At 54.0% G+C, this 26,929-nt stretch overlaps 1 protein-coding gene across 1 annotated transcript; it reads left to right on the top strand.

The window, feature by feature from the left end:
• Positions 1 to 5,290: 5,290 nt before the first annotated feature.
• Positions 5,291 to 10,699, top strand: LAIR1 (leukocyte associated immunoglobulin like receptor 1; the record flags this gene model as incomplete). The annotated part of the gene is made up of 9 exons (XM_080828619.1): positions 5,291 to 5,363; positions 6,567 to 6,848; positions 7,046 to 7,048; positions 9,209 to 9,247; positions 9,535 to 9,645; positions 9,719 to 9,761; positions 9,850 to 9,887; positions 10,046 to 10,098; positions 10,553 to 10,699. 9 exons carry the CDS (start codon positions 5,291 to 5,293, stop codon positions 10,697 to 10,699), a joined length of 789 nt encoding a protein of 262 aa, XP_080684745.1.
• Between the last annotated feature and the right edge of the window lie 16,230 nt (positions 10,700 to 26,929).

The raw sequence follows: 26,929 nt of genomic DNA, 5'->3' as shown, positions 1-26,929 counted from the left end.
AGCGCCTGCCTTCAGTTCAGATCATGACCTTGGGGTCCTGAGATCGAGTTCCCCATCAGGCTTTCTGCTCAGCGGGGTGCCTGCTTCTGCCTCTGCTGCTGCCCCGACCCCCCTTGCTTGTGAGCTTTCTCAAATAAATAAATAAATCAAATCTTTTTTTTGGGAGGGGGGGCTGTTCTACCTTTTTTTAAAATTTAATTTTATTTTTTCAGTGTTCCAAGATTCCTTGTTTATGCACCACACCCAGTGCTCCGTGCAATATGTGCCCTCCTTAGTACCCACCACCAGCTTCTTTAAAAAAATAAAATAAAAAAGTTTTACGAGAGCACATCCAAGCAAGAGTTGTGGAGCACAGAGGTGTGGGCTAATGCGGGTGCCTTGGGGAGGACTTTGCAGCCCAGTTTTCTAGAAACAGCAGGAATCGGAGACCCCTGGGCCTGCTAGACTCAGATTCTGTCTCGCAGACACTCTTGGGTGGCCGAGCCATGCTGCGGACGCTCAGGTATGGGGGACTTTGGGATCTGATCGGGTACTCTGTAACGAGGCAGAGACCCGGGGCCGCACCAAGCAGACCTCCTGAGGCCCGGGATCCAGCTCGGGAACCCAGCACATCGACGAGCACATTACCCCATCGAGGTCCCAGGAGGAGGACTGGTCAGCAAGGAAGGACCACACTGTGATATTTTTGGAATATCTGTGTTATTATGATGTGAATTCATCTTCTTGTTTTGTCTGTTTTTTAATTGAAATGCAAACTGAGGGTTACAGAAGGGAAGGGGGTGGGGAGATGGCGTAACTGGGTGATGGGTATTGAGGAGGGCACGTGCCGTGATGAGCACTGGGGGTTACACACAGCTAATGAATCAGTGAAGGCTACGTCAAAAATGAATGATGTACTGTATGTTGGCTAACTGAAAATTTTAAAAAAGAAAACAGTCAAATAAATCTGCCTCTACTGAGGCTAAAATAAAATAAAATAAATAAATTGAGTTGCAATTGCCACCCAAAGTTGTAGATACATTTACATTGCAAGGGGCTTGCCATTGTGCTCTGAGCCAACACCTGGGTCCTGTTACATAGTTCCCATTTCTTCTTGGGGTGGGAGCAGCTAAGAGCTAGTCTCTAAGCACATGTAACAGTTTAGACTACAGCTCTGTTGTCTAAAATCACTCTCCTGTGTTAGGGCTCCAGGATGCAAATATACATCCTTGCCTAATGTCTCCAGCAAGGGCCTGCCCCCTAGGTGACCAACTTTACACTCTGGTTTCTCTCAGAACTCATCTTAAATAACATTTCGTGGCGCATCTTACGCTCCCCACATCTTGCGTGTCTGTAGCGTTTGCCTTTGCAAACAGCTTATGTTTAATTTGCAAATGTTGTGTGTGTATCTGAATCTACTGGAAGGATCATGTCAGGCCACACAACGGTCCAAAGAAAGGTTTTTATTTATTTACTTACTTATTCACTCATTTATTTATTTATTTTTAAAGATTTTTTTATTTATTTATTTGACCCAGAGAAAGAGATCACAAGTAGGCAGAGAGACAGGCAGAGAGAGAGGAGGAAGCAGGCTCCCTGCTGAGCAGAGAGCCCGATGCGGGGCTCGATCCCAGGACCCTGAGATCATGACCTGAGCCGAAGGCAGAGGCTTAACCCACTGAGCCACCCAGGCGCCCCCCCCCCAAAAGGAAAGGTTTTGCTGGTGGAGGGTGTGCTGTGCTTATCCTGTGGTGAGCCTTGACTTAAATATTCTCCAGTTAGGGATCAACATCTTAGAAGAATACAGTGGTCGAGGGGCTGTCTGAGAGGGGCGAGGGGTGACAGCAATGCGTCGCCTTCCTTAACGAAAAAACCACCCAGAAGAGCCAACTTGATGGACCCTATGACCTCGGTCTGCAGAGGAGCCTCTAGGTATTGGTGCTGTCAGCCATTCCTGTTCTAAACTGCCGGCCCGGCCCGCACCCTCCCTGGCGTGTTGAGAGTACTGGTTAGAGGCCAACCAGGAAAACAGAAAGTCTTCCATTTATTTAAAAGAGAGAATGAAGTAAATGCAATATGTGGTCTGAATCGAATCCTGGCACAGGGAGAGACCGTTGGTGGGGGAAAATGGATGCCATCCAAATGAAGTCTGCAGTTTAGTTAATTACTGTATCAACGTGAATTGCTTGGTTTTGACAGATGAAGCGCGGTTATGTAAAATATTGACGTTGGGGAGACGGGATGAAGGGCATAGGGGAACTCTCTGGGTGTCTGCTACTTCTTTGCAAATCTAACATTATTTCACGGGAAGAGGTTTGTTTAAAAACGTTGTCGAACAAATACATGTTTTCCAGAAAAGAAAAAAGAAAGAAAGAAAGAAGAAAGAAAGAAAATCAGTGGTTGCTGGGAGGGCAAAGGGGACACAAGGACTCTTTTGGCTGCGATGGAAATCGTCACTACGGTGGTGGTTTCACAAGTCATCAAACTGCACATAGTTGTGGCTGTGGTGTGTTGTATGTAAATTATGCCTAAATAAAGCTGATGAAAAATCGCTAATGAAGACTACACAAAAAGCCGGGGGCGGGGGCGGATTTCATGCATGGGAGGCATCACCCGAGTGAAGAAGGACTGAGAAGCAGAACAGGGGACCAGGCCCACATCACCAGTGAGCAAGCTGGAGGTCCAGAGTAAAGCAGGCAACTAACCCTACAGGGCTAGCTGTCCCCTGGCCCCCTACAAAGCTGGGATGGTGTCTGGGGGGACCTGGAGTCACCAGGGAGATCGGCAATCTGGGCCTTGGGTGTGTTGGGGGTCAACCCCTTCCATCAGCGCAGTTTGGGGTGGGGTGGGTGGGTACCTGATGGACAGAGACCAAGGAGCGATGCTGTGAAGCATGGGGACACACAGCCACTGGGGACGAGAAGCAGAGAAAGAAGAGGAACAAATACCGAGGGGGAAAGGAAGTGGGAGGGTGAGAGAAAGACCGAAAGGCACAGAGATCCCAGGACGAACACACACACAGAACAAGATCAGGAAGTTGCAGAGTCAGAATTTTCAGGAGCAACCATTTTCGGCTTTCTGTTTCAAAACACGTGTTCTTGGAAGCCTTCGGGAACAGGTGACTAATTTCAGTTCACTCTTTTGCTAAAACGGAAGCTTCCAGACTCTGGCTTAGCAAAGGGAGAGTGTCCCCAGACTCCTTGACCTGGGTGACCTCTGGGCTTTACTCCTTCGCTCCATGGTCTGCAAGGCAATGGAGATAAGACTTAACTCATCACCATCAAGGTGAGAGCTGGGTTCAGCCCCCAGCTTGACTCTGGGGAACCCCAACTTCCTTTCATTTCTGGCTACATAGCCTTGACATATTTTTCATTTCTTTAAGGCATTTGGGAAGATGATTAAGATGTGGTATTAAGCAGTTTTAGGTTTTTAGAAATATTGTATTTTAAGGTGGAGTGTAACTCCATAGACTTAGTCTGCCATTTGGACAGAAAATCTAGGATATGTATTGTTTACTTATCAAGAACTCCAGGGAGAGGTGGTCCTGGGGTTGGTTTAGTGACACAGGGACTTCCTATGGGTCCTAGACCTCGTGCCCTTCCACCCCAGCTGTTTCTGCTGTTGCCTTCAAGCTTGTTGCCTCACGGCTGCAATGTGGTTGCTGCAGCTCGATCTATCACACCATCGCGCTACAGTTGCCAGGGAAGGACAGGAGTAAAGGGGCAAAGGTCCCATGAGATCCTCTATTATTAAGGGGGACATAGGATTCCCAGATACAGTGGTATATTCTGCTTTCAGCATCATTGGCCAGACCTGGTCATGAACCCCACTCCAGACCAATTACTGCAAACGGGATTGCTAGATCACCTTAACCCCAACTTTATTGCCCTCCCCCGCCCAGCCCCGAGCTTAGAACAGCCACTCCAGCAGCTCTAGGTTCCTGTGTAAGGGAACTGGGGAGTGGTGACTGCTGTTGGGTCACCATCAGTGCCTGCGACAGCCACACCTCGGAAAAGTGGCTCTCCCCTGCCGTCAGAGCCGGGGACACGAGAGTGTGTGGCGGGGTCCCTGTCCTGCTGGGCTCCGTGGTGCATACGCCTGTTCCCCAGCCCGGTTCTCCTCTTTATTTCAGCACGCGACTGCATGCCCCATCTGGCCCCAGGCCTGAGGCCTGTCTCCTGACCGTCCACCCCTTTAGGATTTCACACGTGCTCAGGGACACCCTGTCTTTCCCTGGCTCCAACGGCACTGGGGGAAGACGGGAAGAGAACACACGCTGGCAGGATGTTCTTTAAAGTTCTCAACACCTGACTGAGAATTTCACAAATACCAACCTATTAAGACTTGGAGGAGGATTTCAGGCTTCCCGCTTCGGTATGAGGAAATGCTGGCGTAAAGTGGCTTACCGTCCTGCCCAAGGTCAGATGGGTGTTCTGTGTTATTAAGTCAGTTTGTGGCACAAACCCGTGCTCTGGCTTATCCCAGATGTTGACAACCAGGTTACAACCTCAGGCGTGCATCTGGGGCTGAGCTCAGCCTCATCCGAGCATCTTTTGGAAGCCAAGTTCCTCAGTCCATCTCATTCGTTCAAAGAGGGGGAAGGATAAGAGAGAAGTCTCCCCTTTGTGGGAGGCTCCTGCTGATGTTGAAACCCCATGATGTGCCCCAGCTGACATCCTGTCCGTTATTAGCTGCAGGATCTGTCCTCTCCCCCGCCAGCTCCGGACAGTGCAGGCTGTAGGGGGCCGGGCATGTCTCCCCATTTGACCACCTTCCTGGCCCTTGGTGAGTCCTGGAACGGAGGCAAAGGGTTTGAGGGACAGAGGGGGTGAGCGGGAGACTTGGGGAGGGGGTCCACTTCCCCTCTGGGTCCTGACTCCAGTCCAGAAGACTCCGGGATGCTGGGAGAGCCACGAGGATCAGCACCGTCAGCTCTTGCCCCAGACCTAGGTCAGACCGTGCAAGTTCAGTCCTAGAAACGGGCTCCTGGGTATGGGGATGAATCCAGACTCTAGAGGGGCTGGGGGAGAGAAGCACTTGTTTGGAAGAGGGGACGGCGGGGGGGCTTGTCTTGGGATTATTACAGAGCAAGAAGGACTGGGACAGCCCCCTGAGGATGGGCGGGCATCCGTCTCACCAGACCCTCTCTTCCAGCCCTCTGCCTGAGCCGAGTGCTCCACGCACAGAACCGTGAGTCCCCTCCCCGTCCCCTCCGCACCCCACAGGCAGCTCTGGAGGGAGCGGTGCTGACCCTGGAGGGCCTGGGAGGAACCCTTGAAATCCACCCCGAATTGCAAATAATCCCAAATGCATGACCCTCCCGGGTTTCCCCAAACTGTCCACCTGCGCTCCCAACAGCCCCCCGGACAAGTCGAACGCCGCAGGTACAGGCTGAGCCCAAGGCTCTTCCACACAAGCCCAGACCCTCCCCAGCGTCCCCTGAGCAGAGACAGGACAGTCGCCCAGGGCAGAGTCCCAGACACCACCCTTGATCCCAGCTTCTTCACCCTCGACACACAGCACATCACCCAGTGACATAATTTTAAATGATAATTTTTAAAATTTCACTTATATTTTAGAAATTTGTTTTTCATGTATATACCTTTTTAATTTTCGGGCAAAATATTAGCTTTTTGGAGCCCGTTCACCATCCCGTTCAGATCAAACGAGACCCATGCACCGCTCTTTGGTCCGGATCGCTCCGGTGCTCGCACTGGGCCGGTCACTCCCCTCCAGATACCTCAGCCCTCCTTCTTTCTCAAACACAGCGTTTCCCCCTCAACCCTGGACCTCCTCGCACGCTGACTTCCCTGCTCAGCGTGGGTGATTCTGCCCGGACTCTCTGCTCTCAGCCCAGATGCCTCTTCCCCGCCCCCACCGACCTCCCTGACGAGCCCCGAGCCCTAGTTAGGCTCTGCCGTGAGCCTGAGGCAGGTGGGGGTTTCCAAGAACCTTCAAAACAAGGAAATAGAGATAAGGCTGAGATGCGGGAGAAAGTCCAGAGCGAACCCAGAGATGGACGCCCCAGGGAAGACTGCACTGTAGACAGGAATCCTCCTCGACTGAGGTCTGTGGGACCAGCTGGTGCTCCACGACACCCCCCCTCACTGGACCTCCCCTGGGGCTTTGCAGACGGCCCCCTCCGCCTCCCCCAGCCGGGGCTAGCCGGGCCAGAGTCATTCCTACAAGTCCTCACCCTCACCCACTATTTCTGTCCCAGCCCCCCTGTCCCCCCAGAAGGTGGCCATGGGCAGGGAGGGAGTCGCCCTCTGCAGCAGACATGTCTGGGGCCCCCGGCCTGCTCTGTCATCTCCCCATGTCACCCCGAGAAAAGCCCAAGATGTGACCGAGTCTCGGAGTCCTAGGCGAGGGGGAGAAACACTGCAGTGAGGAGAACCACCCCCACCTAGAACGGGCCTGGCAGGGGTGGGGTCTCTTGGGGGAGGAGGACGGAAGCATTCTGAAGGACGGGAGGCACCCACTGCACTTCTGCCTAAAACTGAATGGAGCATCTAAGACGGGTGAATCGTGTGGTGTGGTGACTTCCTCAGAACGGACCCTGAGAGCGCGCTCTGCTTCCCTCCCAGGGGTCCTGCCCAGACCCTCCATCCGGGCAGAACCGGGCCCTGTGATCCCCCGGGGGCAGCCTGTGACCATCGTGTGCCAGGCACCCTCTGAGTTTGACACATTCCGCCTGGAGAGGAAGGGAAAAAGCTCATATGAAGATGTGAGTAACCCACGGCAGGAGACACAGGCCAGGTTCCCCATCACCGAGGCGGATGAAGACGCTGCCGGGCTCTATCACTGCCGCTATCATACCAATGCCTACTGGTCTGAACCCAGTGAGGACCTGAAGCTGGAGGTGACAGGTGAGGACGTCTCTGCTGGGCCCCCAGGTGTCTCTGGGACGGGGTGGTGGCCACATGCAGTCCTCCGACGGATGCTCAGGGTTCCAACGGACACTCCGGGTTCAGAGGGGCCAGGCTGAGTGGGGCAGACCCTGGGGCCCCCCCCTCGGAGCATTGGCCCTTCTGCCCCCGTCACAGAGACACTCCCCCCCCCTCAGCTGGTGAGTAACAGACCTCAGCCTGGGGGCATTGCTGGAGGGCTCTGTGCTGGGGATCCAGCTCCAGGCCCAGCTGCCGGCCTTCGGTTTGGATTAGGGACTGGTAAGACCACAGTGAGGGACTGCCACGGCGGGGAAGGGTGGGCACAAGGACATTGTCTGGCGCTGTGAAAACAAAGTTAGCCGCCACTGAATGTGGGAGGCACTGTTCTGACCTTGGGCCCCCCCCCACTCCTTTATTGTGCAAAGGGATACAAGTTTCAGGCCCAAAGGCACAAGGCCGTGAAGGGACGGAAGCAGCCCGAGGCAGGGAGGGGCAGGACTCAGGTTGTGCCCCCTGTTGTGGGCAGGGTCCTGCTCTTGGCAGCCCCACAAGGGACAGAGGGACAGCGAGACTGACAGCTCATGTTCCAAACTCAGACACTCGGGAGAGAATGGGGTTCCTGACGGTTATGTCCCAGCGGTGGCCTTAGGTCACCCAGAGGAAGAGAGCCCCTGTGGGAGAATCCTGAGCCCGCCGGGTGGGGGGCGCACAGGGATGCCTCCTCCCCCATCTCCTGCTGTGAAGACTGAAGTTCAGAGGAGAAGCCCCGCCGCCTTCCGGCCGGGGGTCAGGGTGGAGATTCTAGCCCTGCTCCAAGCCCTGCGCCGGCGGTGAATCACCAAAACCGTGGGTGCCCGGTTGCGTCGTGGGCAACAGGGGCGATACGTGTCCTGACCCAGGGGGGAGGTTTCGGGGAAGCCGGAGCAGTTTACACAGTCACTGCGCTCAGGTCCCTGCCTGCTGAGCGCCACAGCCTGAAGAAGTGCTGGTCTCGCCCACACCGACCCTTTCTTCTCACCTTTTCTTCATGCGCTCGAGACACCCGCCTGCTGAGCGCTGGTCGTACGCGGGGAATGAGGAGAGAGGGTCCCTGTGCATCCAGACGTCAAAGGGAAAATTAGTCAGAATGAGGAATAGAAATGCTCATATATATTTGTATGTATTTAAATAGAATGTATTTAAATATAAACATTAACTTATAAAATTTCAGATCTATGGTTTAAATATATTAGAATGTATGCTTACATTATATATTAAATACACAGTAATAGAATTAACATAAATATATCTATATGTTATTACATGTGATTATAGTGTACAGTATTATATATTACATAACGTGACACATTATATTATGTGTCACGTATTGCTGTAATTTACATATGTAAATACATACCTTATAATAGTGAATATATATAACGGAGACACAATTGAGATACATAGCTTATGCATTACAAGTAATTTTATGCATCATTAAAATTATGTATGTAAATTAAATTATACCTACATAAGTTAAAACACAGAACTTAAAAATGTATATTTATATTTTTTATATATTCAGTGGGTGGGGTCCTGCATCATGGAGCAAAGACAACGTGTTGAGGGAGGGAAGTTCCAGCAGGTGAAGTTTTCTGCCTTTCTTAAAGGACATTGGGGACGCAGCCTCCCCGGGGCAGCGGGAGGGAGGCTCACCGTCCGGAAGAGGCGCCATGGGGGCTCGACCCTGCGAGCAGAGGAGCCGAGCAGGACTCGGTTTGACCACCTGTGAAATGGGCGCGCGGGGCATGCGCGGAGCCCTGGGCTGAGCTGGTGCTGGAATGACTGGCTTCAGCCGTGGGGCTTCAGGCCTCCGGAGGACGTGGAGTCTTGGCTTCTGCGCTCACCCAAGGGGAGGTTCACCCCCCTCGGGGGCTGCTGAGAAAGACCGAAGGCATCTGCGATGGGGATTTTTGCGTGTGGGGTGGGAATCGGGAAGCAGGTGAGCAAGGGGGGAGCGGAGGGCGGCGCTGTCCCGCAGAGCCTCCTGCAGGAAGGGCTGGCCGTGTATCTGCCTCATCCCGCTCATTAGCCGGGTGTGGCCACTGAGCCCAGGGGAGGTGGCCCGCGCGGCTGACGATCTGACTTTGAAAGGTATTTGACTTTCATTTCAGTGGAAATCGTCCGGTGAGGTTAGTGTCCTGGACACCGGGCTAGAGCGTCTCCATTCTCTGGGAAAGTTCCGTGGGTCTGTCAGAGAAGCCCCCTTTGTGGGCCAGGGGGTGGTGGGGTGGAGTCAGGAAGTCTCAGCCTTCTCTGCGCAGCTCAGGCCGCTGACGGTGCTCTCAATTCCTCCCTCTTAGGAGACCCACAGATGCAGGAGGATGACAGGAGCAGTCCAGGTGAGTGAGGGGCACAGAGGACCGGGCTGTGCTTCTTGGGGGAGGGGAAAGACTGGGCTCTGGGGCTGGTCCCATCCCAGCTCTGCCAGTGCCCTGCGGACAGCAGACTTTAGCTCTCAGGACCCCGGTTGTGGAGTAACGCTTCCCCATGTCACAGGGCCGTTGTGCGCTCCAGAGATCGTCTACCTAGGTGTGTGTGTGACCAGCGCCCAGCATATAGCGGTATGCAGTAGGCGGCCACTAAATGCATACCCTGACAGTCCGCTTCCATCGTCCCTGTTCCGCAGGTCTGTCGACAGAGCATGTTTTTATCCTCACTGGGGTCTCCGTGGCCTTGTTCCTTTGTGTCCTCCTCCTGGTCCTCATCTTCCTCTATTGTCGGCACCAGAAAAAACACAGTAGGTCTCGGGGAGGGGTGCGGTGCTGGGAAGGAGGCTTCTCTTCTTAATCCTCACCCCTGACTGTCCTCAGGGCCCCCCGGCTGCGAGGGTGAGGAGCAGAGGCCCCAGGAGAGGTGAGGTGCTCGAGACTGACCCCGGGCCCCTCCAGTCCTCTGCATTCAGGGGGTGGGGGCGCCAGTGCTCACTGTTCTTTCCCCTCAGGGTCAGCCCGGCCGTTGACCTGCTAGAGAGGACACCAGGTAAAAGGAGGGACCGGCCAGGGAGAGGGAACGTTTGGGAACATTCTAGTATGTTCCCAATGGAGTGCAAGGTCGAAAGCCGAGGCTGTGAGTTTTCAGGCAAATTTGCCTCCCAAGACCCACCCCAGAGACCTGACCCCTTGTCCCGTCCCCTCCAGATCTGGCCACAGTCGACAGACTTCCTGAAGAGGACGGGGAAATGCGCGCCCCGGTAAGTCCTTGAGCGCATCACCCATTGCTCCTGACCGACGCGGCCTCAGGAAATCATCTCCGTGTCTTTGCTCGGCGGTTTGGAAGCAGATCAGTGGGGTGGTTCTGGCTTAGGGACGTTTGGGAGGTGGCTGTGAAGACGTGGGCCACTTCTAGGAGGCCACCCACCCCCTACGACGTGGCAGGACCCTCGGTCCCTCCCGGGCTTCTCCATGGCAGCTGGCCTCCCCCAGAGGGAGGCCGCAGAGAGGGAAGGCCAGAAGCCACATTCTCTCCGGACCATGCCCTCGTTCTGCCGTAGTCTACTGGTCACCCAGGCCAGCCCTGATCCTAGGTGGCAGGGAACGACACAGTGGTGATTCCAGAAGGTGGGGTCACAGGGGCCACCTGGAGGTCGGCTGCTAGCCTCCCCTACCTTCTCTTCAGCCTGACCCACCTGGGTCTCTCTCTCTTAGACCCCGACAGCAGGAGGCCCCCCGGACGTGACCTATGCTCAGCTGGACCAGCGGATCCTCGCACAGAGGACGGCCCGAGCCGCACCCGCACGGTCCATGGAGCCCACGGCTGACTTCAGCACGTATGCAGCCCTCGCCAGACGCTGACTCCAGGCCCAGCTGGCCCCTGCCCCTTGACACACAGGAAGCCATTCCCTCAGAAGCGTGCAGTGGCCATTTGGAGGGCCTCCGAGTGGGATCATCCCTTCCAGGAAAGCCATACAGTCAGATTTCCCGGAAGCAAGCGCCGGAGTCAGGAGGCCCCCAGTCAACATCTAGGAGACTTGGGAACCGTGTGGTCCCCCCGAAAACCAGCTAGATCCTCGAGAGGACGTGTGGCACTTATTTCCAAAGACCCAGCTACAGACTCCTGGCTGTTTCCAGAGACCCGGGTATAGTCCCTTGACTGTTTTCAGAGACCCGCTATGGTCCCGCAGTCACGCAGATGATTCCAGATGTGTCCTGTGTATCCCTCACTGCTCCCAGAAGCTCTGTTTAAATTGTCCACTCTGCTGGCTCTAAAGACCTTCCAGGGGTGTCTGGGTGGCTCAATGGGTTAAATAAAGACCTTCCAGAATTCTGAAGTTGACCTTGAACCTGGACTATACTTAGGAAGCAGATAGCCGAGACCCTGTTTTCTGGATTATGCTTCTCTTTGTTCATCAATAAAAGTTCTCACAGGCCCTCCCTGCTGCAGCCCTGCACAGGGAGGTTGGTCCTGGTCTCCGCTCGAAGCTCAGAGCAGGAAAAAAGACAAAGGATGCGTCAGGGTTCTCTGAACTGAGTGTCCCAGGGAGGCCTGAGGCCGCTGCTGAGGGGACGTGTGCCTGAGCAAACGTGCATATGATACAGCCCTACACTCCACACACACACGCACACACACGCGTCCACAAATATGTCCGTGCACACACAGACGCACGCACCTACACACGTGCACACACGCTAACGGACATACATATGGACCCGACGAGGGAGCTGGTGAGGCGTGACTGCACCGAGAGGACCCCTGAGGCTTTCAGCCCGCGTCACGGAACACGGCGGCTTCCCGTTTCCTGTCCCTACTCCAGGCTCGTGCACACCGGACGCCGTGCATCCTTCAAACACAACAGCACCATCCAGCTCTAAGACCTTGCCCCTCACCTCCATCCTCCGGGAGCTCTGTGGCATCTTCAATTCCTGCTCTGGTCAGGACTCCTGCTTCTGTGATGCCTCCTTCCCCTTCCTCTGACCCCCTTGCCTCCCTCTCATAAAGACCCTCATGCTCACGTCGGGACCACCGGACAATCAGGGAGCGTCCCCCCTCTCCAAATCCTGGAGTTGCTGACACCCGTAAGGAACCCGTTTGCCGCGTGAGGTAATGTGTAAGGCAGCATGCAAACGGGCTCGTCTCCCACTGGTCCGCAAAATGCTGGACGTCTGACGGTCTAATTTCCGTGCCCCCAGTGTGACTCTGTGGAACAGAGCCTGCTGTACTCTTGTAACGGCCGTATTTCAGGTGTCTGCACACTGGAATCTGCCCTATGTGTGTGTCCTGGACATGGCCTAAGTCACTGCATTGACCTCCAACCTTCCTCACGGACCCCCCTCTCCTGAGTGAAATCCTCTTCCTGGGGGTGCCCTTTTCAAACACACACCAGCTGACCCAGTGTCCACGCCCCACCACCTCCCTTATGCGGCTGTCACACTCTGGGCCACTCTCCGCGTGCCCTCATCTCCCCAGCGCCAAGGAACGGACGACAGGGTCATCTTATCCACTACATACCCCACGGAAATTGTGGAGTCCAGCCAGTGCTAAGCCTGCTGACCCTGCCTTGCCCATTCTTCCTGTAGAAACCACACTCAAAGCTCTTGTGCACAATTTCCGCTTGTCCCCGTCCCCTGCTGCCTGACCCTGAAGCCCTGGTGCGCCCCTCCTCCTGAGGACTATAACAAACAATCTTCCAATAGTGCGATTGCTCTGTGCTCTGACTGTCCCTCACAGTTCCCACAAATACTCAGGGTTTTTAAATCACCCTACTGATTGGGTGAGCTGAGCTGGGATCACGTTAATCTGTCTGCTTCTCCGAGAGGTTAACTTCCGTCACACACGCGTCATTATGCTCCCCTAATCACACATATATTTTTTTAAGATTTTATTTATTTATTTGACAGACAGAGATCACAAGTAGGCAGAGAGGCAGGCAGAGAGAGAGAGGAAAGCAGGCTCCCCGCTGAGCAGAGAGCCCGATGTGGGGCTCGATCCCAGGACCCTGAGATCATGACCTGAGCCGAAGGCAGAGGCTTTAACCCACTGGCCACCCAGGCGCCCCAATCACACATATTCTGATGGGGGTGGGGTGTGGCCCCCGGGGGCTGCTTCCTGAGAGCCCCCTGCCTTGTGGTGTGCAGACAGCAGATCACCATGTTTCCCTGGATCCGCTCCCTGTCTTCTATTTCACATCACACGGTGTCCAGATTCCGTGACTGGGAGGTGCCCTCACACCCCTCTCTCCCTGACCCCACAGACCTGCCCACACACGGTCTTAGGGTCTCATGCATCCGTTATTTGGACGGGATCCTCTCCTCCCTTCCTCATGGCCCCTGTTATTCCTCAGTGTCCCTGTACACAGATCAGGCTTCTGTCCACAACTGCCGCCTCGACTTCTTAGCACTGTTGTTGATTGCTACAGGGTCTGTAGACAAGGCAGCCCCGTGCTGCCTCCCAACAGACACTTGGGATCTGCACAACCACGCCCCCGCAGGGGGACCAGCTGGGCCACCAGAGGCTGTGGGGTGTCCGAGATGACTTGCCAGGAGAGCCCCGAGAGCACTGGGGGTAGGACCTGTTGTGTTTGTACCTGACTTATGGGGTCAGCCCCAAGGACCCCACTGAGATTAAAATGGACGATTACCCTGGCAACTGCTAGGGAGTGTGAGTGGCTCGTACTGATTGATTCTTGTGTCTTTAATAATAATAATAAATTTATTATTTACTATACATTTATTATTTATTACTCATCATATATACTTATATATTTTTTATTATTGCTGTGGGAAAGGTAAGAAGCCTGCATGCCTGCTATAGGCCTTGTCTTAAAAGTTTTATTATATATTAAAAGAATATTTTTGAAAAATTCAATCTAAACTCAGGTAACTTCCTGTGGTGCAATTGCTAGTTTACCTTTTTGCAAATATTAACACATATTTTAAAAGATTCTATTTCTAAGTCATCTCTACACCCAACATTGGGTTCAGACCCCGAGATCAAGGGTCACACGGTTCACAGACTGAGCCAGCCAGGTGCCCCAACATGGACACGGTTTAATCTTCATACAAACCCGGCGGAGCACGTCGTCTTATTTTTTTCTCCATTCCTCTTGGGCTTGAAGAACCTAGAGACTGATCACAAATTAACTTGCCCAAGGTCGGGCAGCCCTAAGTGACGGGCACAGTGGGCTGCGTGTGTCAGCTCCGCTCGAGGACCTCCGGACAGGTCCACCTCACCCGCTGGGAGGGTCTGTCCCGGCTCCGAGAGGGTGGGTGCCTGGCTTTCCAACCCAAGTTTAGTTTGTATGGAGCTTTGATTCTACATTTGTACTCAAGTGTTTTTGTACTCAAGGTTAATTTCCAACCGCAGCCTGGGTTCTTCCTCTGCCTGCTGCCCTCTACTCTGTGTCTTTGTTTTCTTCGCTACGTTATGTACTGAATTTTTCTTTTTCATGCAGGGACACATTGTCTCTCTCTCTGTCTTTTAGTTTTCAACAGTTAGGGTTCTCCAGATAAACAACCAAAAGATCCTCTTACAAAGAGTGTATATAGGGGCGCCTGGGTGGCTCCGTGGGTTAAAGCCTCTGCCTTCGGCTCAGGTCATGATCTCAGGGTCCTGGGATCAAGCCCCGCATCGGGCTCTCTGCTTAGCAGGGAGCCTGCTTCCTCCCTTCTCTCTCTGCCTGCCTCTCTGCCTACAGGTGATCTCTGTCTGTCAAATAAATAAATAAAATCTTTAAAAAAAAACAAAGAGTGCATATAAACATAAATACATAAATAATACATTTATCTATAAAATATGTATCATACATAATATAGACATAATATGTATATATAACATACAAATACATCTATATGTATGTATAAGGAATATATAATATACAAATGTATTTTTATGTATATTTAAATATATATTTATTGTAGGAATCAGCGCACGGGTTATGGAAGCCGGAAGTCCCACCATCTGCTGCCTGCCACTCAGAGTCCCAGGAGGGCTGGTGGTATAATTCAGCCGCAGTCCGCAGGCCCAAGAACCAGGCGTGACCATGTCCAGGGGAGGAGAGGATGGTGTCCCCGCTCAAGAAGAGAGAGAGAGGGAACTGACCCTCCTTCTCCTGTCTGTCTATCCGGTCCCTTGGCGGAAGGAGGATGCCCAAATGGGAAGGCTGGACATCTTCACTCAGGGACTGAAGCAAAGGCTAATCTTTCAGAAACGCACTCATAGACTCGCCCAGAAGTCATGTTTTCCCAGCTCTCTGGACATCCCTTAGCCCGGTTGGGGTGACCCCTACAAATAGCCATCACAGTCAGGATGGCGTAGTTCCTCTTAACGTTAGTCTGGCTCGTTCGCCTCTGACCTGAGCCAGGCTCTCAGCAAGGGAAGGGCGGCCAGCCTGGTGTCGGAGACAGGACTCCTGAGTGCTCTGCCCCATCCAGAGCAGGGACAGCTGACCGGGTAGGACACCTGCTCCAGTGAAAAGAAGTCCCGTGAGTCCAGGCAGTGAGGTCGCTGGGGAGCAGACACAGTTTGGGGGAAACTGAAAAACGAAGCAAAATAAAACCCACATTTCTTCCACCTTGGGGGCTTGGTGGGAAGAGAAGGAGGGAGGGGGTAGAAGAGCAGGCGTTGTGGACTAGTCGCCCCTTCCCGACCCTCCAACACCGGCAACCACAGAAGTCAAGGCTCAGACCAAAGGCGCAGGGACTTTCCCACAGGACAAACGTCCCTCACGCTCCACGGCCCCTGAGCGCCACCTGGAGGCCGAGCTACGTTTAGCACCCCTGGTGGCAGCGTGGTCAGGCAGAGAGGGAGGGTCCACCTTGCCCTGGACACCATCCTGGGAAAGAGCATGGAGATGGTCAAAAGATGCAGGAGTGTTTGCAACGATCGGGAAGGACTGTGCGTGTGTGTAAATGTGTGTGTGGGGGGTGTGCACGTGTCCACCCTTAAGAGGGGCCCCTCCTGAGTGAGACCAGGTCACTGACAGACATAGACATTTTATTTCTTTTGCTGAACCCCACTGCATCTTGGTGTCACACACACACACACACACACACACACACCCTAACACACACCCATGATGTCACGTTCACTTACACGCTCGCTCTGTAACTTCTTCAGTTTCAAATTTCCTAACGAATGGCTTCTAACATTTCTTCGATGAAATAATGCAGCGTCTGCTTCTGGAGTGCTTTTGCATCCGTAGACTTCAAGGCTTTTGGTTAGCCCTGGGATTTTCTTTTTTTAAAGATCTTATTTTTAAGTAATCTCCAAGCTATCCTGGGACTTGAACTACGACCCTAAGATCAATAGTCATGTGCCCTACTGACGGAGCCAGCCAGGCGCCCAGAATGGGATGTTTGACAGCGCGAAAGTCCTCCCTCCCTGCCTCCTCCAGCCCCACAGCCCCGTCAGTGCCCCCTAAAGGGAGAGCCTGACCCAAGCTGGGAGGCAGGGGTGAGTGTGCAGAGCACAGCCCAGAGTTGCAGGATGCAGAGGGGCACAGAGACAGGGGTATCAAATCTAAGCAGAGCACCACCTGCCCCAGAGAGCGTGAGGGGTACCGCCTGAGTGTTCTCCCAAGGCGCCACCTGCACCTCTGTGCACCCCTCCTCCCCTCCCAGAATAACACGAAGTCATCGGAGAATTTCACGATTCCCCTTTTGCATCTGGGGAATGTATAGCTCGAGAACAGTCAGCCCCGTAGAACAAGCTAGCCAGAAAGGGCCCGTTTCTGTGCTCCACAACATCTGTCTGTGGCTATCTCTGTAACTATGTATCTTTCTCCTTGTCTGTCTGGTATCCGCATAACTATGTACGCGTAACTAGTGTGTCTATCTCTCTTAGTGTAACTTTAGTTCCAGCCTGTATGTACTTATCCCCCAAGGGATGCATCTGCCACTATCCCCAGTCCCATCCTGTCTGTGTGTGTGTGTGTCTACCCCCTCATCACCTGCAACCCAGCGAGTCTATCTGTGTCCAGTCCACGTGTGTATGCATGTGTGTGTGTGTGTACTGTCTGTGCACTTTATCCCGTATCATCTACCTCTATCTCTCCCTCCCTCTCCTCTCTCCGTCTGGCTCTATAATCACCAGCCAGTACTAGGTGGGCTCCATCTGCACACGGTTCATCCTGGTTATGTAGTATCTCACTGGAAATCGAAGGTCTCTCTGTGATCCAGTAGAGGAAGGGAGAGCTGAGCCCGTACCCCCTCCCCGACTTCCTTCCTGTGAGACCACAGACACGAGCCCGCGGAGTCCTTCCTGCTCACTACCTGACCTGCAGGGCCTTGTCCTGCCACCCTAGGACAAGGACAGCTCAGACCAGACCGGAGGCTGCCCATGCCCCGCAACCCCGCGTGCATCCTGGGCCTCGGTGAGCGGGGAAGGCAGGGGCACTCCAGCAGGAAGGCAGGAAGACTCCAGCAGGGTCCGGGCCTGCCTCAGGCAGCCTCCATCCAGGCCTGCGGCTCCCCCGGGAAGACTCTCCCTGCAGGCCCTGCCGCTCTGTGCTGGGGCCTAAGCCCATCGTGCAGGGACCACAGCCTCTGACGTGCATCCCAGACGTTGGGACGGGTCGGATGGGAGCAACGCCAAGCAGGTGCCTGGCTGGGAGTCACCTGGGCATGGTCTGGAACCAGCTACAGGGGAGGGAAGCTCTCTCGGCGAGTTCCTGTTGGCCGAGGGTGGGCTGGGAGCTGGCAGCACACTGACACCCCCTCCCCCCGGTAAGGGCCCCGTGTGGCTGGCATGTTTCTCACGGGGGCTTCTCTTGCAGCTCTGCCTGGGCCATGGGAGCCACACGCAGGAGGGTGAGTCCTGTGCACAAGCTTCCTGATCCCCTCCCCTGGGGCAGCCCTGGACGGGAGTTGGGTTCCTTCTGGGAGGGACCCGAACCCCAAGGTTCACAGATGCGTGCTCTCCTCGATCCTCCCTTCACAGCTGCAAATCCTGGAAGGCCTCAAGTCCAGCAGAGCCCCAGACAGGGGTTCTCGCCCGCTCGACCAAATCCCTTGCCTCCCCTCTTCCCGCTCTCTGAGCGCCATCGGCTGGGACCAGAGAACACAGTCGTCCTTGATTCTCTCTGAGCTTATCCCACGTTCAGTCCCTCAGATCCTGTGGGTCCTGCCCGCACGTCTTAGGTCATCCCACACCTCCCGTGGGCTCTGTCCATGCCAGACTCCGCCATCCTCATAGTCCTCCCGTCCCCACCATCCCTGCCATCCCCACCTCCCTGGCAGCGTGGGGCCCCCCTGGGGCTGCTGCATGTCTCTGATCTCCTCCTGCAGGTTCTCCCGTCCTCCGTTCTCTCCCTGCAGGTGGATTTACCTCCCAGCCTGCCGCCTTCAAGAGCTGAACCAGGGCCCATGGGACAGTGTTTCATCTGGCTGCATCTGTCTCTAGCCACACCTGCCCTGCTCTGTCCGACTCTCTTATCTCGACACTCGGTTCTCTTTCTGTGTCTCAGACACGCCACACCCTGCACACGAGACCAAGCCCACAGGGGGTCTCCACCTCCAGCACCAGACCCCCTTACCTACTCAGGGAGGTAATTCCTGCTCCTCTCTCAGGCATCCTGTCCTCATCTGACATCAAGGACGTGTCTCTGTATAGGGCAGGGACCTTGTCACAGGTCTGTGTGGTGTCAAGGCCTTTCTCCTCACACCATGTCACCTCCCCAAGCGGCTGCACCTGACAGAGAGCATCTTGGCAGTCTGTTTCTCTCTCACAGAAATGCATTCTCTGTGCAGTCTGGCCAGCAGTCTCGTGGTGGCCCCAGCAGGTCACCAGGCCTGCAGTCTCCCTTCCCTGCTCCACGGCGTCAGTGCATGGCCACTAGCACTAGGGTCACCTCTTGATGCAGGAGGGCTGCCAGAGCTCCAGCCATCGCGTGTGCTTGCAGAGTGGAAGGCAGAGATAAGGAAAAGGCTTAACTGCCGCCCTTTAAGCTGCTGTCCCGGGAATCCACCAATGAGGCTCCTCCGTGTCGTTTCACAGACACGGTCACAGGCCTGCATGGAGCAGATCTGGGATTCCAGGGGTTGTCTTTTGTACCCGAGGCGAGGCTAGCCAGCGACGCTCTGCTTCACAAGGATGGAGAGCCCAGACATTGTAGGGCAGGAGCCGTCGGCATGACTTCCCTCCCACCTCACAGGGAAGGACAGGTTATTTCCTCAGAACGGACCCTGAGAGCCCGCTCTGCTTCCCTCCCAGGGGTCCTGCCCAGACCCTCCATCCGGGCAGAGCCGGGCCCTGTGATCCCCCGGGGGCAGCCTGTGACCATCGTGTGCCAGGGACCTGCTGGGGTTGAGATCCTCCACCTGGAGAAGGAGGGAAGACGCTCATATCGACGTGTGGGGAACCCGCGGCCCGAGACCCAGGCCAGATTCCCCATCCCCATGGCGAGTGAAGACGCTGCTGGGCTCTATTGCTGCATCTATCATAAGGGTGTCAGCTGGTCTGAACACAGCGAGTGACTGTACCTGGAGGTGACAGGCGAGGATGCCCCTGCTGAGCCCTCAGGTTCGCCCCGAGCTCCCTGGACCCTGCCACCTGCTCTACCCTCTGCTCCCAGGCTCCCCTGCCCTCCTGCCTACCCACCCCCACCCCCCGAAGCCCTCTGCTTCCTCTCTCCCTCTGCACACGCGTCCCTCTGGCTTCCACCCAGCGTAGGTCCAGAGCCCTGGTCTCATCTGTACCCCATGGATGGTCCGGGGAGGGCACGGATCTGGCCCTGGGGGCCCTGGGGGCTGGGGAGTGGGCTTCTGGAGACTGGGTGTGCAACAGACTCCTTTTAAGAGACCATGTGCCTGGGGCGCCTGGGGGGCTCAGTGGGTTAAGCCTCTGCCTTCGGCTCAGGTCATGATCTCAGGGTCCTGGGATTGAGCCCCGCATCGGGCTCTCTGCTCAGCGGGAAGCCTGCTTCCCTTCCTCTCTCTCTCTCTATCTGCCTCTCTGCCTATTTGTGATCTCTGTCTGTCAAATAAATAAATAAAATCTTAAAAAAAAAAAGAGAGAGAGTCCATGTGCCTTTTCAGTCAGGATGGTATGAAGCTGTCCTTTCCATGGGGCCAGGGTCTGCGGGGCCCTGTCCTGGGGTCCATCCTCCACTGGGCAAGTCACATGGTCCACAGGATTCCTGACCACACTGGGGAGTGGTTTGGGGCGTGCTTGGGATGGGCTATCCCTGCCCCTATGTGTGGTCAGTTCTGGTGACATGCCAGAGTCAGGGCGCCCTGGGGACAGTTGGACCCCCCACGAGGAGGGAGGGCTGGGGATGGAGGCAAGGAAGGGAGCCCTTCCTTAAAGCCCTGTGTTTTTTCTCCTGTTTCTCTTCATCCTGCTGTGACTCCCACATACCGTGGGTCAGATGCAGTGTCCAGGGGGTGGCCCCAGGATCCAGACCTGGGAGTACCCCCCTAGTTTATCCTGGGCCTCTGACGCCCCCACCACTGACCTGGGGAGAATATGGGTGGCACAGTGGCCCCGCCAGGTGAGGTCAGTGTCCAGGGCCCCCAACCCTGTGACCAGGTGAGGTGGCTCCAGCCCCACCGTGTTTGTCTGTGGACGGGGACCAGCTGCTTTGTGCAGCCCCTCGGCTGAGTCAAAGCAGAGAACATGCCCTCCCGTGCCCTCACGTCTCCCTGTCCTCCCTTCCCTGGCGTCTAGTGGTCTCAGGAGCAAGGGACACATGGAGAGAAAGAGACTAGATGGCGGGCGCTCGGGGAGGTGGGGGCTGGGCTGACGGGACGGACAGTCCCAGGAGCTCAGGCTGTGCACTCTGCCTGTGCACAGGAGGCCTGCAGACCTCGGCTCTCCCCGCACTGAGCCCCTCCCGGGCTGGGGCGTCCATCCACCTCAGGCTCTGCAGGGGATTGGGCGGTGGGGTCCCTCAGCCCTGCCCTGTTTGCAGGCAGCCTGGGTCTGGGCGGGGCAGGGAGGACTCCCCCCAAGTGCAGGGGCTCCCACGTCCTCCCAGCCCCCACACCAACAGCGGGGAGGGGACTCAGGCACTGGGGAGGCGTGTCCTCCTGACAAGGACACGCACAGCTCCTCCCCCTTGGGGGGAAGAAATGAGGTAATGACCCTGAAAGCCCCCCAGTCCCCGGAGCAGGCAGCTCCAGACTCAGGTGTTGACCACCCATCCCTACTACCATCCCTACTACCATCCCTACCATCTGCATCCAGGTGCAGACAGGTAGGGAGGCTTCTCAAACACAGTCACCTCTGTAAGACCACAGTGACCTAAACACACGCTTCGCTTCCCACACCCTGAGGGGCCTGTGGGTCCTGGGTGGTGCACGTTTTAGGGGCACAGGTCCTGGGCGGCAGACCCTTTAAGGGGGACAAGGATCGTGGGTCCCCCATCCTTTCAAATACAGGGATCACAGGTCATGCATTCCTTAGGGGAATGTGGAGAGTGGATTGCACACCCTTGGGAATGTGGAGAGTGGTTCATGCACCCTTTACAGTATGCGGATCACAGGACGCCCACACTTAGGAGGATATAGATCATGGGTCGTGCATCCTGTGAGGGGATGAAGCCCTAGCCTGAGGAGGTGACTCCTGAGAGGAGCTGCGGGAGAGCAGTGGGCCGAGTCCCCACTTCAGCCCTCTGACTGCCCCCAGTCCCCACAAACCAGGTCCCCCAGCTCAGGGCTGCAAGGAGGGGCACTCCCCAGACAGTGAAGTCACCTGGGAATGTGCCCGGGAAGTGCTGGGTGGGGTCAGGTCCTGGCACCAAGGAGGGAAGGAGCTCCCGTCTCAGTGGTCCTGGGCTGGGCTGGGTCTCACCCACCTGTGAGTGACTCTCCCATCCTTGTGCTTCCAGCCCCTGCTTCCCGGAACTACTCAGTAGGGAACTGTGTGCGCATGAGCCTGGCTGCTGTGGTCTTGCTGATCCTGGTGGAGATTCTGGCAGAAGCTTGGCACGGCCAGAGCAGGTCCCAATGCGAACTGCAGGGACGGAAACAAGAGGGTGCCCAGCAGAGTCTACACACCAGGGTCCCAGGGGGGACATCCCAAGGGCTCTGAGGCTCAGGTTGGACCCCAAGGAGACCCGGCGGCCCCCCTTCTGCTATGCTGGGCTGTGCAGGGGTGCAGTGGCGATGGGCCCTGCCTCTCCACCGTTTGTCAGTCTGCGTGTCCCAGCTTTGCCTCCAGGCCTGATACCCATAATCTGACCACCCATCCCGCCCCCTGCTTCCTGGGCGCCCCTCCTCTCGGGGTTCTCTGGCAGGCTCCCTGTCCCTCCAGCCCCTGCCTCCCCCTTCCTCTTCCTCCTCCTCCCACCTGATTCAGAGGCTCAGTGGGGCTCAGCTCAGGCCATCCCTCAGTGCTCACACCTCTCGCTTCGGTGATGTCAGCATCTGGGGGCTTCCCCTTCACATTTCAGTGGAGAACTTCACGGTGGAGATGCCCTCCTCCCCCTCCCTTCTCCTGGAGCACTGAATCCTGGTTGTCCTCTGGGAACCAGGAACCTGCCGCTCCAGGACGCAGGCGCTCACAGCACCTGTCAGCTGCCTTACTCAGGAGGCCCCCAACTCCACCTGCCCCTGGTCCCCACACATCCCGTTTCTCCTCTTTCCGGATGGTCTCTGGCTTGCTTCCTCTCCCGCTGGCTCTTGGGCCCCACAGTGTCAGATCTGGAGCCCGGGGAAGGAAATGCCAATCAAAACCATGCTGGCCTAGCCCCACACACTCATTAAGATGGTTTTATAGATTAAAACCTGTTTACGGGAAGGTCACAAGTGTTGGGAGGAAGTGGAGATATTTGGAACTGCTGAGCCCTGGCAAGGGGGTGGGTGTAAGTCGGTGTGTCATTTCCTCAGAAAGTAAACAGAATCGCCCTGTGACCCAGCAGTCCCAGGGCTAGGGGCGCAGGCAGTGGGAACAGAGCCAGGGACCGGAAGCCGTGTGCGCTCGGGTCCACGCCGGCACTGCCCACACTAGCCAGGGCAGCCGCAGGCTCCTGAGCTGTGCAAGACAGCAGCCAGCATTGGGCACCGAGCAAGGACTCCCCTGGCCCTTGCAGGCTTTCAAGACGGAGGAAGGGGCCTGGTGTCCAGGAAGGGGTGGGGCCCTGCAGATACCCTCCTGTGAGCCCCATGGGACAACGACAGACCTGGGACCTCTGGATGGAATAGCCCAGTCTGTGCCCCTTCATTGTAGCGGACACGGAACCTCGGACCCCTGGCGTCTGAAACGGTTCTCAGTCGGCTCCCAGCCTTCTGGAAACGGATTCGGGCACCGACCTTTCCTTGTCAGCGCCCTGACCTCACCCCCGGAGGTGTCCTCCCAAACCTAGGAGCACCCGTGCCCAAAGCCCTGCCTGGCCACGTCCTGGAGTCCTGGCGTTCCAGCGGCAGGTGGGGCTGCGCAGAGCTAGGACCCGTGTCCCTGACCTTTCCAACCCCTGCTCCTGAGACATTCACGCAATATTTTCCAGACTTACCCTGTGGCTCCAGTGTTGGTGGGACATAATGTTGTCTTTAATTTTATTTGTGTATATTCACATCAGAGTGTGCTTTCCCGTGTCTTACGGTGTAACCGTGTCTTGGACTGCCTAGAACATTCATAGGTTTCAAACGCTGGAACCCCCTGAAAGGGTGGGTTCAGAGATGAGCCACCTTGTCTGGCCGTTTCACACGCACACACCCCCACCCCCACACACTGGTCCGATTCTGCTTTTCAGAATGAGCAAGTGACCCATGGGAAATTAAGTCAGAAGACACGTTGTGTTACTTAACTCCTTTCTCCGAAGGAAGTTATCCCGTTTGAGCGAGGACTGTGTACCCCACGTTCTGCTTTTCCAGGTCCTGCTGCTCTGGTAAGAAGTTGCTGCAAACACCGTGCTGGAAACAGTGCGCATTCCCCGCCCAACGGGGTTCTCTGGCCCAGGGGTCTGGCGCAGTCCCGTGGCCTGCACGAGCACTGGGCTGGGCTGCGTTCCTTCCAGTGGCTACGGGCACTAAACCAAACACTTGTGAACATCAAAAGGATCAAAGAAAAAAATCGTAACAGAAACAAAAACAAACAAAACAAATGAAATGGAAACACACATACCAAAACCTACGGATGGGTTGCAGCGAAAGCCTTTCAGAGAGGGAAGTTTGTAGTCATGAACGCATCTGTTAGGAAGTTGCAAAGATCTCAACTACACACCCTCACTTTACACCTTGAGGGAAAAGGAAAATAAAGAGTACCCTAATCCCAAAGTTAGCAGAAGTAATGAAGGAGAGTGGAAATAAATGAAGTAGACACTGCCCACCCGAAAAAAAAAAAAAGAAAGAAAAAGAAAAGATCAATGAATCTAAGAGTTTGTTATTTGAAAAGACAAACCAAATTGACAAATGTTTAGCTAGACCACCTAAGAAGAAAAACAAGAGAAAACGCAAATCAAATCAGAACTGAAAAAGGAAACATTTCAACTGACCTCACAGAAATATGTAGGAGTTTAAGGGACTGCTACCAACAACTCTGCACCCACAGATGAGAAAACCTGGAAGAAATGGATCAACTCCCAGCAACACACAACCTACCACAACTGAATCAGGAATAAATAGAAAATCTGAACAAACACATAAAAAGCAAGGAGACTGAGTGGGTCATCAAAGACCCACCAACACTAGAAAATCCCAGGACACCAGATGGCTTCATTGGCAAATTCTTTTGAATATCCAAAGAAGAATGAATGTCAATCCTTCTCAAACTCTGCCCAAAAAAGTGGAAGGGGGGAGGGGGACATTGTCAAACTCATTCTTCAAGGCCAGTGTTATCCTGATGCCAAAATCAGATGAAGACACTACATATTATCCTGATAATGGTATTCCAAAATCAGATGAAAACACTATCAAAAAAATTAAATAGACCAAAGTTTTTAATCTTCTTTAATCTTTAATCTTCATAACTCCAGAAAATTTCCCAGACAACTCATTCTTGCTGGCCTCTTTTTCCTTTCAGTGTGTTAATTAGTCTTGAATTTGGATGTCCAAGTATTTTCCTGAGTTTAGGAAGTTCTTGGTTATCATTTCTTTACATAAGATTTTGGCCCTTTTCTGGAATTCTAATCATTCTTTTCTGTGGTAGATGCCGTCCAGTTTCTTCCATGAATTTTATTCATTAACTGGATTCCTCGAGTCCAGAATTTCTGTTTGGCTCTTTTGTATTTTTTTTTATCTCTTTGTAAAACTTCTCTTTTGGTTCACGTGTTGTTCTTCTTTTCTCATAACTCGATGAGTTTCACCAGTGCAGCTATTTTGAAATCTTGGTCAGCTACATGGCAAAACTCCAGGTCTGAGTTCAGTTACAGGACGGCTGTCCTCATCTCTTGATGATGACATGTGTCCTTGATTCCTTGATTCTTCATGTTCCTTGGAGCTCCTTGGCTGTTTTAGCATTTGAAGTGGTGCTCGCTCCACAAATCTTTAGTGGCTGTCTTTGTGTGGGAGATGTTTTTCACTGGTTCTGCCTGTATCTGACACTTTCTCCAACTTTACACAGATGCACAAAGTGTGTAAGCTTGTATTTCCTTTCCGGTCCTTGCAATCCACCAGGCTGGTTGCTGGAAACTTTCTTTTTTTTTTTTTTTTTTTTTTTTTTTTTTTTTTTTTTTTGCTACAAGTTTGTGGTTTCTGTCTTGCCCACAGACTCCAGTTTGTTTTCAGAGCCTGCATGAAGATCTGGCCACAGCCTACAATGAGGTTTTCACACTTGGGCAGTGGAGAGCATCCTTGGGCCGGGGCTGGGGGTGCTGGGGTCAGATCCCACAACAGCTCAGAGACAGGCTTCCTGCTGTGGTCCTGAACGCAGTCAATGGGAACCACATCTGTTTAATCCCTTGGATACTCTTACCTGCCTCTTTCTCCATCTTCTGCTCTCCCCATCTCAGGTCCTGCTTCAATACACTCTGTGTCTCCAGCAGACCCACACAGCTGGGGAGGCCAGGCACCCACTCACTGTTCTCCTATTCCATGTTGGCTAGTTCAGCTCTCTCAACTGTGCCCTGGCCAGAGGGGCGACTTGGCAAAGATCCTCTTACCTTCTCAAATGTATTTCCATTTCCTTCATTTACAACAAAGGGTCAGAATACACATGTCATTTCTTTTTTATTTTTTAAGATTTTATTTATTTATTTGACAGATCACAAGTAGGCAGAGAGGCAGGCAGAGAGAGAGGAGGAAGCAGGCTCTCTGCTCAGCAGGGGCTCGATCCCAGGACCCTGGGATCATGACCTGAGCCGAAGGTAGAGGCTTTAACCCACTGAGCCACCCAGGCGCCCCACACATGTCATTTCTAAATATATGCACCCTCAAACTCAGTGGGTGTCTCTGTAAAATGTTCAATTATGTATCTCTTCCGCTGTTACAGACATCATCCTCACTTCTGTCCTTCTGACACTTAGAACACATCCTCATTCTATTCCCCAACATCTGGAATTTCCACGTCTGGTCCCTTTATGCTACCTTCTGGAAAATCTCTCAATTCTGAACTCTCGTTTTATAAATGTCTCTTCAGGTTTGTCTTGTCCTTCATGGAATGAGTTTTTTCAATGTGTTGATTTATTGGATTTTTCATCTCTAAGATGTCTTAATTATTTCAAGAATTGCCCAATCTTCTGTAGCACAATCCATATTCTTGCATCAAAAATTCAATATCTCCTTTCATTTTTTCAGATATTTAAATATGCTTAATTTTATTCCCCTATTTTCCTACTGATTCTATTTCCTTGTATATGATCATTCTTATTCATCTGTAGCTTATTGTCCGTGCACTTAACCATTGTTAAGATCACTCTCTGATGTCCATTCTTGGTGGACATTCTCCTCTCATACACTTGTTCATACGAGAAGGGTTTCCCCGGGCTGTTCTGGGAGTCGGGCTGACCACGAGAGATAACTGCAGCTTCTCCTGGTCTGTGGGGTCCATTCCCTCAATCGTCACATCTGCCCAGGGTTGTATTAGGCAAGGACGGGTCCAATGCAAGCCTCAAGATCACAGTCACTCACAAAAGAGAAAAGCTTCAATGAATCTGTTTCACACACACGTAGGGGCGGTGCCTCGGAGCTGACCTGAGTCAGTGAGTGGAGAAA

Source organism: Martes martes (assembly GCF_963455335.1).
Source record: "Martes martes genome assembly, chromosome: 17".
Lineage (NCBI taxonomy): Eukaryota > Metazoa > Chordata > Mammalia > Carnivora > Mustelidae > Martes > Martes martes.
This window is presented reverse-complemented; position numbering and strand designations above follow the sequence as displayed.